The sequence below is a fragment of the Rhinopithecus roxellana genome, chromosome 4 (assembly GCF_007565055.1).
Source record: "Rhinopithecus roxellana isolate Shanxi Qingling chromosome 4, ASM756505v1, whole genome shotgun sequence".
Classification (NCBI taxonomy): Eukaryota; Metazoa; Chordata; class Mammalia; order Primates; family Cercopithecidae; genus Rhinopithecus; species Rhinopithecus roxellana.
Window position 1 is genome coordinate 52,511,443 of NC_044552.1, and position 13,888 is coordinate 52,525,330.

At 37.6% G+C, this 13,888-nt stretch overlaps 1 protein-coding gene and 1 long non-coding RNA gene across 2 annotated transcripts in view; one reads left to right on the top strand and one right to left on the bottom strand.

Moving 5' to 3' along the window:
- PKHD1 (PKHD1 ciliary IPT domain containing fibrocystin/polyductin) overlaps nt 1-8,330 on the top strand; it is a 467,968-nt gene extending 459,638 nt beyond the window's left edge. Inside the window, 2 exon segments of the mRNA XM_010364246.2 lie at nt 3,464-3,737; nt 3,739-8,330. Of these exon segments, the coding sequence (XP_010362548.2) occupies nt 3,464-3,737; nt 3,739-3,976 (512 nt within the window). The 3' untranslated portion in view covers nt 3,977-8,330.
- On the bottom strand, nt 435-1,153 carry LOC104663101. The gene is made up of 2 exons (XR_748093.1): nt 1,097-1,153; nt 435-661 (listed from the first exon to the last, which is right to left on the bottom strand). It is a non-coding gene; the product is annotated as an uncharacterized LOC104663101 (long non-coding RNA).
- Nucleotides 8,331-13,888: the final 5,558 nt, after the last annotated feature.

Here is a 13,888-nt window from a genome sequence, read left to right on the forward strand (position 1 = left end):
AAGCATATATGGGCACATTAGTGGAAATAGCCCCAATTAGGTAGATATAGATATCATATATAGGTAAGTAGAGATATTAGATATAGAAATGAAATATATAACAAAAGAGAAAATAAAAGTAAATATAAAGGAAAACAGTTTATAAAAGGTTTAGTAAATGTGACTATTTAGAGCATTTATCAGTCTAGATTCACATTTTATAAAATATAACAAAGGAAGTTCCAGATGGATTAATGAGTTAAATTAGGTTTACTAAAACACGTCCATTTCTAGAGTATCACAAATCAATAAAATGCAGATTACTTAAGATACAATGTCCTACTACAGTCATTTTCCTTTTTATTTTTCTCTAATTTGTATGCCTCCTCATTTGTCATGTATTGCTTATTAAAAAGAAATAATATTTTTCACATAAAGGAACAACTTATCTAGACAAGACAGAAGCATTAGTATTTAATTATGGCATATACATTCCCTAATATGTGGGCAGGACTACTGCACCTTATTGACAAATGAGAAACCAAGATGGTTGATTCTTGTTGTTAATTGATCAGTTGTTCAAGATCTGCTTCAGATCCTGTTTAGACTCAAAGGTCCAGGCAATATATTAGGCTTTCTATACTGAGTCCAGATCACCCAACACTGAATGTTACACATGGAACTAGGCTCAAAAAATATGAACAGGGTATGGAGAGGTAGAGAGAGAGAGAGGGGAGATTCATTGTTAATATTCTTATTGCAAAAGAAGCCAGTGGCTAGTACCCACACAAATTTTTAAAGTCACAGGCACAGTGCATATTTGCTGCTCAACAAAGTTTTGGAAGTTGGAAGAGGCTAAGGATAGCTGGAAAAGCTGTAGCTGACTATGGGTGGACCTGAAAGAACCCAGAACCAGTGAGTCTTCCTTTCTGTAGAGAAGAGATAAATGTTCCCCATATTGTATCCCATTTTCCCTAAAACTTGGTCAAATCCACCAGTGGGATTCTAAGAGGCATGGAGGAACAGTTTAAAATCCCATCTTTTCATTTTAATGGGGACTCATCAACAAGGCAGAGGTGGAAAGGAGGCATGCCAATTCATATATTTTGATACTCACTATCCTTCCTTCCCTAAAACCCAAACATTCAGCCGAATGCCTTAGGACACGTATCTGCTATAAATTCATTTTTTATCTAATTTGTCTGAGATCTAAGCTTCCTGTGGAGGTCTGAGATCAAAGGATTTGATTCCTTCTGATGTCGGCGCTGACACATAATGTGTGCTGACTTAGTTCTGTCTATAACCTCACAGTGGGAGGTGGCCAGCCTCTCTGGGCACCTTTGCACAGTGAACTTTCATTTCGGCTGGGGAGTCTGTCAGGCATGTTGCTGATTGGAGCTGCCATGTAAATAATTCATGGTAGATTTTTAAATGTTTTGGGGTCTGCAAAGGAAAGCTATGCTGGTGTTAGTCTTTCATGAATAGATGCGGACTTAAAGAACAAGGGGGAAAAGATTTCCAATGAAGGTCTCTCAAAAACAAGATAACAGTATCTTCAATGGATTGAAAATAGGCGACTTGCAGTGTTTGATTCCTCTTATATGAAGTGCTGTTGGTTTTACCAAGGGATTAAAATTCAAAGCCTTTCTTGCCCTTTTAAAGTTTGCTTCTACCTGACAATTTATTATTCTTGTTCTTTGGTTATTTCTGATCCTCATAAACTATGTCTTTTCCACCTGGTGGGAGCAGTAATTATGGAGATGACCCCCAGCTCAGTGCTTGGCAGAGGACTGGGCATAATGAGGGAGCAGGGTTGATGGCACACAAACATTTCTTCCTTGAAGGAACTCAAATTCCTAAGAGGAAGATGAGACTGTCACATAAGGAAAAGGTGACCAATAATAGAAGAAACTGTGCAGGTCAAATGAGAAACTCCAGACAAGTATTGAGGCATAAATCAATGTAGTTTGAGCTGTCAAGAAACACTTCTGGGAGGAGCTGAAGGTCCCATAGGAAAACTAGGGTAACCTGAAAGTTCTTATAGCTCAAAGCAAGAGAATCATCCCATAGTTTGATGGCTATAGAAGACACATGCTAGACAAACGGACTGTGGAACAGGAGAGAGAAAATATGAATAACATGGGCTTATCATAATGTTAATAGATGTGTCATGGAAATAATAGGAACAACATGATTATCTTATTTTACTGCTCTAAATCAAAAGCATTATATATATATATATATATATATATATATATATATATATATATATATATATATAAAAGTTATTACTTTCTCTCATCCTTACCTCATTTTCCAGATTAAATTGAAGTGGGAAATTGGTATTCTTTACCCCAATACTGTCTCTTATAGTATGAATCAGACAGGATTACTATCTCCTAACACAAACCAAGATAGCTCTCAACGAACTCAGGAGTAAAATAACAAAAAGCTTAATAAGTTAGGCATCTTCATTACACACAAATGAGTGGTTAATGTATTTGGTGGTGAGATGTGAGAAAAGCAGGCATGGTAAATGTAGTAAATGTAGATGACAGTATTACCACCTACCCCCCAGGGTTTCGGACAGGTTCAACCTTTTTCTCACTGTAAGGCATATGAACAGTGACCTCTGCATGCATGATATACTCCCATGCATGTATCCCACTGAACATTCTTAACTTTCCATTGCAGTCTTTATCTTTACACAGTATTATGTGGTGCCTAGATATCTGTTTATGTATATTGTACTCTTCTGAGTTGATGTTTAGTTCTGTTTAATAGAAAAATAAAATACAAATAAAATGTTGAGAGGAAATCAACTAAAACAACATTGCTAAAATAAATATATTTTAGTAAATTGTGAAGTAGCACTTGAGAATAAATTAAAATTATACAACTAAAGCCCAGAGAGGCTGAAAAGATGAAAGTCATGAAGCCAAATAGCAGAAGAAGGGGAACTTGAGCCTAATTTTGTGACTTGAGTCTAATGTGCCATCTCTCCTTCTACTGTTATGCAACCACACATGTACACACTCATATAAATAGATGTTTATGTGATTATTTCTACAAATATTTATAGTCATGTTTTTATAAAACTAAAGATATTAAATTATGAATTTGGCATAAAAGCCTAAGTATTAGATAAGACTGGTTTTTATAGTTCATATATCTTAACACAGGTCTGAGTTGGCCCACTGATAAGACCTGACCATGGTCTGGTTTTTGCGTTGAAGCCTAGCCCTTACAATGAAAAATCCTCATTCAATTATCGATATCATATAAGTGTTTTTCGAGGAAGAAGTATTACCAAATTTTTATTACATATTTGGAGTATCTAATAAAAGATATTTGGAAATCAAAGAGCTGATGTAATTCAATCTTTGATTTGACAGTATCTTGTCAGAAATGCTAACTATGCAAAATGTGTAATTAACTGGTTGAAAACTAAATCCATTTATTCCCCTATTTCTTTTCTCCCCAGATATGAGAATGAAGGTCGTACCGGGCAGGCTGAACCAGTGCCCCCACGAGTTGATGAATGGAGTGTCCAGAAGGAAAGTTAGCCGCCACACTGTCCGAGAGGAAGAGGCTGCTGTGCCTGCTCCTGGTACTACCAGCATCACATCCCATGGGCACACTTGTGCTCCAGGTGCTCCTGCCCAGCAGGTGTACCTGCAAGAGACTGGGAACTGGAAGGAGGGCCAAGAGCAGTTGCTCAGATACCAGCTGGCAGGCCAAGATCAGCTGCTGCTGCTATCCAGGCCTCAGACAAGAGAGGCAGCAGTTGCCAGGGCAAAGTTGGCTGAGTAAGCAAAGTGGCAGGTTGGGGCTTTCCCAAGAGAAGAAAGCCTCCTGTGGGGCCACTGAGGCATTCTGCCTTCATTCAGTACACCTGGAAGCTATTCAGGAGCAACTGTCATCAGGGAAGGTGTGGGCATTTGGCCTAAAAGGCAGAATCTTCCAAATACTTCTGGATAATAAGCAGGGGAAGTAAGGACTGTCCTGCTGGGACAACTAAGAAGAGAGAATATGGACTCTGAATCCCTGTTTCAACTTTAAAATGGAAAACAGTAATATAAATGCTTATAGACTGAAAAATGTCTGATACATCTTTTGTAGCTATCACGATCCTAGTACATTGCCAGGCAAATGATGGCACTTGTTAATTATTTACCAGTTTTTAACTTAAGCCTGATTTCAACAACTTAATAATGGCATAATATTGACTTATACCAGCAGGGGTTATTATTAAGCATTCTCTGGATTGACCACCCACAATGCTTTCAGCTTCTCTTATAGAAGGGATCATGAAAAGGTCTGGTCAGTTACAGTTAATTCCACACTGTTAGAGAAAAGCATTTCTTTATCCTGTAGTAACATTTGAAGGGACAATTCAACACCCTGCTCTGTGATCTGTCAGAGCTTGCCTTCCAACCACAAGGCAACTTCCTGGCTTTTTACAAGTGGATTTTATTTCATGGTTTAAATTCAATCATTATTGAGAGCCTACAGTAGTGTGAGCATATCAAATTTGCACTTCATGAGTATTTACACATGAAAATTGATATTCTCATGGGCTTTGCTGAGACTTTAGTTAAGGACAAAGATGTAAAAACACCGAATTTGGGAAAGGAAATTGTCTATGGACCACTGTTGTGTTTTTCAGTAATTCTCTCCGTTAGTAGCTGGGTCACATTTACAACTGGAAGAGAACTACATTGGGAGATCAGAGCTAGCCAAGTGGCCAGGTGGATGATCAGCTAACTCCTTTATCAAATAACTGCTTTTTGAAGAAGATGATGCATAAAGCTGTGACATGAAGGAGTGGAGAGATTATGTCATGTGCAACTGCTCTAGGCTGTGCTGGGGGTTTAAATGGAGATCATAAGAAAGGCTCACCTGGTGTTGATACATTTGGTGAGGGTGTTAAAGGCAGTTTCACCAAATTCACACATTTGTACAGGGCCCATTTCTTTTCAAACTGAAGAATACTTTAAACAGCCTGACTGTGTCCTTGGCTCTGGATCCAGAAGACCCTATGCTCCAAGCATGTAAAGAAAAGATGGCAGGAATGAGGAGAGCCTCCAAAAAGAGATTGCTCTCAGATTTTCCTGAAAATCCTGAAAACCAGGATTTTCCAATCTCTACAATGTTAAGGGGTTGTTGCGTGATTGAGTTGGAACAGAGAAAGGAAACACACTCTTTCATTGCTGAATTCTAAATTATGATGCCCTGGAATTAGTATTATGGGAAGCACTGGCAGAAAGCTGTTATGTCTGCAGGGCATCAACGGGGAGGTGTGTCTCACCCTACGATGAATTGGCAGAAATGTCTTAACCTCTTCTTTAGGCATCTGGTGAGTATTTCAGATCTTCAGGCTAGTCCCTGAAAGGAGGTAGGTAGCTTTGTCTGTGGTCACTGTGTTGGATCTGGAAGAAAATATGAGTAGACGTTAAGGCCAGTGCTCCCCAAGAGATTTCAGTCCGGGCTATCTGTGTTCAGGGAGGATTTGCAAGAAATTGGTTTATAGGCGTTTACTCTGGAGGCACAAGCTGGCTGCCTGCTGAGTAAGTCCTCTTCGTAGATGATGTATTTTGCTTGGGCACCAACAGAATTAAAAACAAAAACCAAAAAATAACTCGAATGACTTAGGCAGAACATGCCTTCCCTAGTTTAATTAGTCCCTGTTATAACCAGTTATTTATCTTTTTTATAGGTTCTTGGTCTGTGAAATCATTTGTCCTTTGCGATCCCTACTTTAGTACACTCACTGGATCCTCAAAGAGCTGTAAGCTTTTTGGACAAAAACATTTCGGAAGCGAAGGCTTTTCAGGATTATAAAATGGTGGCAGTCTTAGTCCTTGCCCTACCTCAGTTTACCTGCCCATTCTTTTTTCTTTCATTTCTACGGATTCTTTCACCACTTTTTAAATATTTTTCCCAGGTATTTTTCCTGAGCTGTATACCATGCATAAATAGCTGCCTAGTGAGATTATCCAGTAAGTTATCCTATAGCTACTACGAAGTTAACACAGCACTAAAACCTGCTCCTCCTTGTGTTTGTTTTCCAGCTCAGTGAATGACATCACTGCACTCAGACCAGAAATCTAGAAGTCAGTCATGACTCTTCATTCTATTTCACCCTTCGCAAAGAGCTGCCAGCTCTGTTATTTCTGCCCCTTGTTTACGCTTCTCCCAATTTTTATTATCTTCTTATTTATCCCCTATGCGTCACAAGACGCATCTTTCTGGGAGGCATGTTTTATCCTATCCCTCTGTTTAGGAATAACCGTAATTATCTTACTAATTCCATCCCAGAAAATCCTGTGATCCCTGAGGCAAGAATTGACTCTTTGGGCCTAAATAGCAGCTATAAACATCTTCAGTAACTTGCCAGGCTCTAGCGTGTGGCATGGAATTTTGGCATCTAGCTAAAATCCCTCAACCCATAGTTAAGCTAGTCCTCTTTCTCTTAAAAAAAAAAAAAAAAAAAAAAAAAATCAGACAATTGTGGAAACACTGAAGGCAAAGAGAGAGTAGCTCTACATTCATTCATGTCTGGAGATGAGTCAATTTGAACACCACTGTAGGCCAACCCTAAATTTATTAAGATCATTAACATGGGTCACCCAGCAAATACTTCCCAGCAGCGACAATCTACACCTTTTATCTAAATAAATATTGAGATGTGCTTTATTCCTGTGTTAGTTCAAAGAATCTCCTCTTGCCTCCCATTGCTGATTTTCTGTATTGATGGACTCCTTTCTCTCAAGAGATTGGACAAGCTAAAAGTCTAGAGAGTTCAAAAGTGTTTGAAAGTACATTTTAAGTGTTCTCACCACAAAAAATGCTATATATGTGAGGTGATACATATGTTAATTAGTTCAATTGATCCATTCCACAATGTATACATATTTCAAACTATTAAGTTGTATATGACAAATATATACAATTTTTATTTGTCAAATAAAAATGTCTATAAATATTTGTGGATGTCAAAATTGAGGAAGAAGTATATATGGAGCTACGGTTGTTTTGGCCATCTCTCCATGCTTTTTATTTGGGGAGGGGGACTTTTCTGGGGGGGCAGGACTGTGTTCAGGGAAAGTACCTGACCAACAGAACTTCATGTCTCTTCCAGAGTGAGAGACTCAGCTTATCTGATCAAGGTGGACTTGCCCTTCAATGGACTTGCTCTTGGTACTGCCCAATGAGGCCACCGAGGACCAAGATTTGAGCTCTCTCAGGGCCCACCCCTTTCAACAATTTAGTTGAATGACTCCCTTCCATCTATCAGTCTTACTCCAAATATGTGAAATTACTATATATTGAAATGCATGCAAGCTATATGCAAAAATGAGTATGAGGAAATCAAATGTAAATCATATGCAAATATTATTCAACCAAGGTTCTATAAAATTGTACACGTCAATAACAGTAAAGAATTTTAATTAATTCTGTCATTTAAAATTCATGCATTTATTCCGTATTTTGCTTTCACAACTTGTAGTCAATGTCAATTTTGAAAAACCTCTAAGCACAAAGAATTAAACACTATTGAGTACAGAACTGTTGATTTCAACATACGCTATAGCACTTTGACTAATGACAGATATATTTGAGAGAAAAGTCACTTTCTAGAAGGTAATTTTTAAAAAGAAATAAAACATTTCTATAAACTTAAATGTGGATTAAGTGGCAGAATACAGAGATTTGGATGTTTACAAATACTCTTGTAGCATTTGTTCTTTTTATTTGGTGATTTCTTTGCTTGGAACAATTTAGAAAGTTAATTAATTTCTAGGACTTTCTAGGTTTTACTGGGATTCAAAGAATTAATTGTCTATATGTTATCTCTTATCAATCTCAAGATAATCTTATTTATTATCACTTTACGTTTTATTTCAAAATTAGTAGCTATAACAAGGTGAAGGAAATATCCACTCTTCTCTCCATTTTATAAATAAAAAAATAATCAGTTGCCATCACTTTGTTAGGGTCCAAGGAAAATTACAAAATTTGTTTGGACTACATTTTTTCCTTTTAACATTTCCTCAAGTTAATGGTATGTCATTTAGTAGAATGATTCATGTAGAAAATTATTCAAGTTATGTGGTTATAGTAAAAAAAAAAAAAAAGCAAATCACAAAACAATCTGTACAGTATGGTTTTACTATAGTTTACTTATGCATAGAATAATTATGAAAAGATAGTATGATTTTATAAGTAATAGCTATCTCTGGGGAATGGAGTAGAAAATATGGGTTGATTTGCACTTCAAATCTTATATCCTTTTGTATTTCAATACTTTTATAAATACATTTACTATTAAAATAAATTTAAAAATATTTTCTCCAAGTTATGATTGACCAGAGATTGGCAGTCTCTTTAGATCTCAGCCAGGGATAGGACATGCTTACAGAAAATGCTCTTAGTCCTTGCAGAAATGCTTATAGAAAATGCTGTTAGTCCTTGAAAAACTAAAATCGATGCAGAGGAGAAGAAAAAGAATCTGACAGTGGAAGATGAATGGACAGAGAAAAAGTGGTCAAGGAGGAATAAAAGGAAAGGTAAGGGAAGTCTATAGGTGAGGAAGAGAAGATGCTATGGATAATAGTGGTTAGACTGTGACTGGATCTGCTTTACTACCACAGTGTCCCTGGGATATTACACAAGGCATGCCACCAAGGGTTCCATTTGGGTGAAGGGCCTATAAGGAAAAATCATATATGGTTATGGCCTCAGTATCACTCCTAAAATCCAGATATAAAACAGTCTCCTTCTTATCACACTCTTATGGAGGAGACCCTGTGGAAGCAGATGTATACCCCAAGTCAACATGATACCCACAGCACTGAGAGGTGCCCACCCAATAGCATGCCTCCCTCCTCCATGTTAGTGCCACCTTGTGTATTTCTTCCAGTCCAGCTCCATGAGAGCTTATTCTAAGCCTATACCATGTGATACTCAGTGCTGCATAACAGTTTGGTCAACAATGGACCACATGTACAATGGTAGTCACAAAAGATTATACCGTATTTTTCGTGTATCTTTTCTATGATTAGATATGTTTAGATATAGGAATACATACCATCGTGTTACAATAGACTATAGTATTTGGTTCAGTAATATGCTGTGCAGGTTCGTAGACTAGGAACAATAGGCTATATCATATAGCCTCAGTGTATACTAGGCTACACCATTTAGGTTTGTTTATGCTCTATGATGTTTGCACAATGATGAAATCACCTAATGATGTATTTCTCAGAGTGTATCCCTGTCATTAAACAATGCATGTATGTATAACCCTGAACACAAAGGTCTGACTCTTGGTAGCAGTTATCACTATATACTTATTAGGGAGGTTCCCGAGATTAAGACTCCTGTAACAGAAACTGAAGTCAAGAGGCCATGGGCTTTAATTTGCAAACAATGAATGTGCCCTGAGAAATAAGATTCTCCAAAATTTTTTAAAATTGTTGCATGAAGAATAATCTTAGGTGCTTATCTGTATTTTGGAGAACTCTAGAAGTGCTATAAATCTGGGCTATAATTCTAATAATACCAAATATCAAGAGTTTCTCCCACCCATATATTTTTATTGTATTTTCAAGGATGTCATTGCTTCGATTATCCTCTTTTTCTGGTATCATTAATCTCCCCCCCACCTGGTTTACTCCTGTGAGTATCCAACACGGTTAAAAAGCTCCCACTATTTAAAAAAAAAAAAAAAAAAAAAAAGGAAGAAAGAAAAAGAAAACATTCCATGATTCAATAGGCTTCTTCGAATCTCTTCATGATTTTTCTACCTCCACTCCAGCAAATTCATTTGAAAGACTTTTGTTCACACATTGTATTACTTCCTTGGTTTTCATTCACTCTACCAGCTACTTCAGTGAGTCATCTGTCTCCTTCATCTCTCTTTCTGTCTCTGCCATATGAGGACACAGTGAGAAACTGGCTGTTTGTGAACAAGGAAGAGGGCCCTCACCAGGAACCAAATCTGCTGGCACCTCCATCTTGAGCTTTCCAGCCTCGAGTGTTGTGAGAAATAAATGTCTGTTATTTAAGCCACTCAATCTATGGTAGATTGTTACAGTGGCCCAAAATGACTAAGACATTTTCTCATATCATCAATATTGCATATGCTTTCCCCTATATTCTTGAAAGTGTATATTGTAAAGGTTTGCAAGCTTGAAATGGTATCTTATTTTTTAATGCATTAAATTTAATATAATTTTACACTCCTGCCTCAATGCAGTCTCACCCATCCAATTTTTTTTATTGGATAGTGAGATTGGTAATATCAACCACAAATTATATTAACAGCCATTTCAAGTTATTCTTTTAATATTTGTATTTTTTCTTTTAAAAATGATTTTAGTGTTTGCATTTTGTTTTATAACCAAATGTATAACAACTATTTGGATGTATCTTTATATTGAATTTACTCCTGTGTTGTTAGATAATCTTTTATTATCATGGCTTACCAATTTATGACTCATTAATCACAGTTATATCTTAATATGTTGAAGTACATCTTCTAGTAATTTTTTTCAAGTAAGTTATATGGGATATATTATTTCTGAACCCCTTTGTCATAAAAATGGCTTCATACATGGAAAAATAACAGCTGATTATAAAATGTTTTAATCACAACCTTTACTCTATAAAATTCTGAAAACATCATTCGAGTATTTTCTAACTTCAGTGTTTTAGAAAAGGTGTCAGAAACCAATGTGAGCTGTTGCTGTGTAGGAATAATTAGAAAATCATACTATATTTTTCCATTATTTTAATTTAAACATTTGGGTAATTCTTTCTACAGATTCAATTCTCTCCAAGTAATTATATTGTCCATCCTTCTTGTATACTAGGCAATAATAATTGCAAAAAGAGCAAAATAATATTTGTAATAAGAAAAGAAATATTCATCGGGAAGGAAAACTTAAGTATGATTTAAAAGAATAGGTAAAGTGTAAGTATATAGAGAAGAGGACCTTTCAGGTAGGAGGAAATATATAAGTGTGACTAGAAGAGTTACTGATTCCCAGATCATGGATTCATCAGTGATGAATTGCTGTAGAGTACAGGAAATAAAAGGCTGAATGAATAATTAATAACCATTTTAAACATGTGAAATTATATTAAAAGATGGTAGGCATGGTTTCAATTCAGATTGGGCCAGACAGAAGAATACCCACTGTAACTGAAGAGATTAGGTATTAGGAAAAATTCTACTTACTTGGAAAGAAGTGCAAGTGTTATGAATATTTCAGTATCCTACTCTCTTGATATTTTTAAGGCATGGTTAAATGCTACTTCCCTAGTCTAATTTATACATTGGGAGATCACAGAGTAAATGGTCTCTAACTTTCCTCTTTCCTTGATATGCCGAATGAAACTTGCATCAGACATATATGACACCCGAGCTGATACTTACCTTTAGACCTAGTGAACAGAAGTTTCTGTCCTAAATTCTGTGCTCTAGAGGGCTCCACTTTGACTTCACCCCACCCGTAGCTACATTTCTCATACAGACGGAATCCATGAAATCAAGGGGATGTGCCCACTTACACACCATGCCCACACCTTTTAGACCATCCATTGCATGCTCAAGGCTGAACTGCCTGCCTAAACAGCCCTGAGTCCTCTGGATCTTGCAGAGGCTTTTCTTTTTTTTTTTTTGACCAAGTCTTGCTCTGTTGCCGGACTGGAGTGCAGTGGCATGATCTAGGCTCACTGCAACCTCCACCTCTTGCGTTCAAGCGATTCTCCTGCCTCAGCCTCTCAAGTAGCTGGGACTACAGGTGTACACCAACACAACCAGATAATTTTTGTATTTTTAGTACACACAGGGTTACATCGTGTTGATCAGGATGATCTCAATTTCTTGACTTCATGATCTGCCCACCTTGGCCTCCCAAAGGGCTTTTTTTTTGTCGTTGTTGTTGTTAGATCCCTCCTTTGCTTATTATACCAAGTCAAGTGAAGGAAAAACCACTTTGAATTAGAATGTAGAAACATGCCACACCATGGTTGGCATCAATAGAAAGTAATTATAACTAACTTTCTTATCAATAGAAAGTAATTTTAACTTTTGAGTCTCATTTTGTTCTTATGAAAGACACAAATTAAGATATTTACCAATATGTAACCCAAATATCTTCTGATTCTATAGGCCCTCCCCTGCTTAATAATATAGTAGTTCCCTTTGACAAATAATCCTTATTATTTCTAAGGTTCAACAACAACAAAAAAAGGCCCTAAATGGAATTCTGTCTGGAACTCATAGTGACCATATATCCCTTTTTGGTTCGCAGATTCCACCGTTAGGGGGACTCCATTAAAGGCCTCGTTTTCTAGCCTTCTGGATCTCCAGGCTTCTCAGAAGTTACTAGCTATGCTGGCCACAGCAACATGCCCTTCTACCTCCCCTGGGCTGGCACTCATGGATCACACATAGGAAGGACAATGTGATAGGCAGAATTTTAAGGTGATCCCATTATCTCAGCCACCTGATGTCCTACCCATGATTAAATGGCAAAGGGATACTGCAGATGAAATTAGGCTTACTAATTAGTTGACCTTAAGGTGGCAAAATTATTTTGGTGGGCCTTACCTCAGGAACGTTTTAAAAGAAGAGATTTTGTTTACTGGCTGATGGCAGAAGAGGAAGTCAGAGGTATGTCAAACTTGGGAATGATTTCATGTGTCCTTGCTCCTTTGACGATGGAGCAGGCCACTTGGCAAGAGATACAGGTGGCCTCTCAGAACTCAGAGTGGCCCACAGAAGACAATCAGTGTGGAAAGGGAACTATAGTCCTATAATGAATGAAGTCCAAGGAAATGAATTATGCCAACCACCTTTATAAGCATGGAAGCTGATTCTTCCTGAGACTCCCAATAAAAGCCCAGATCAGCCAACATCTAGATAACAGCCTTATGAGACCCTAAGAACAAAATCCGGGTGAGCCTGCCCAGTCTTCTGACCTACAGGACCGAGATCTAATGAATGGATGTTGTTTTAAGCCACTATGTTTGTGGTAATTTGTTACACAGAAGTGGAAAACAGACACTTCTGGTTTAGAGTGAAGAGTAAAATTACAGACACTATGGTTTCACTGAAAGAAGGAGAATTTAATCCTCTCCTCTTGCCTTTGTTTGTATGTCTTCTGATCTCTTTTTCAGTTGACACAAACAACTTCTAGTCCTCCATAAGCTTAAACCCCTCCTTCAATCCATAGATTCCCCTCCAAGCACTACTGCCCTCGTACATAGCTGGGTCATGTCCACTCCTAGCTGCCTTCCCCAGGTTTCTCACTGGTGTACCTGGTCCTTCCAGTGTGGAGGTGACCAACTGTCATGTCCCCCAGACTCAATGGGTCTATTTCCATCACTGAAGCCAAAAGACAAAAATAAGCTAGACTCTCCTCCCTTTTCCCCTTTCTGTCTTCTCATTTCCCAGTCTGTTTCCCCAACTAGATTCTGACAAAAGTTATTTGCAGCATTCCCATCAGTTCCATGAGTGACAGGACACTGGTGTCAAGTGAGAAAATGAAATGTAAATTTTATTAAACAACCCCTCTCATCTCTGCGTATCAATCCAGATTCCAGCTGAACATAGCAAATCAAATCCTGTCTATGCTGGGCCTCAGGGCACACGGAAAATCATTTCCCCTTAATACCATTCCCTTCTAGTAAAATATTTTTCTGTTTGGTAAATGAAAATTTTAAATGCAAACCCTGTTTTAATCCTGGTGAAAAGCGTATCTTCAAAATGAACATTCGAATGAGGGAGCAGAAAAAAGAAGAAGGAGGATTTGGGGGCAAAGGGGAAAGAGAAGGGACTGGGAAGATGGAATTGTATTTAGTCATGTCATGCGCAGTCCTGTCTGGTCGCCGT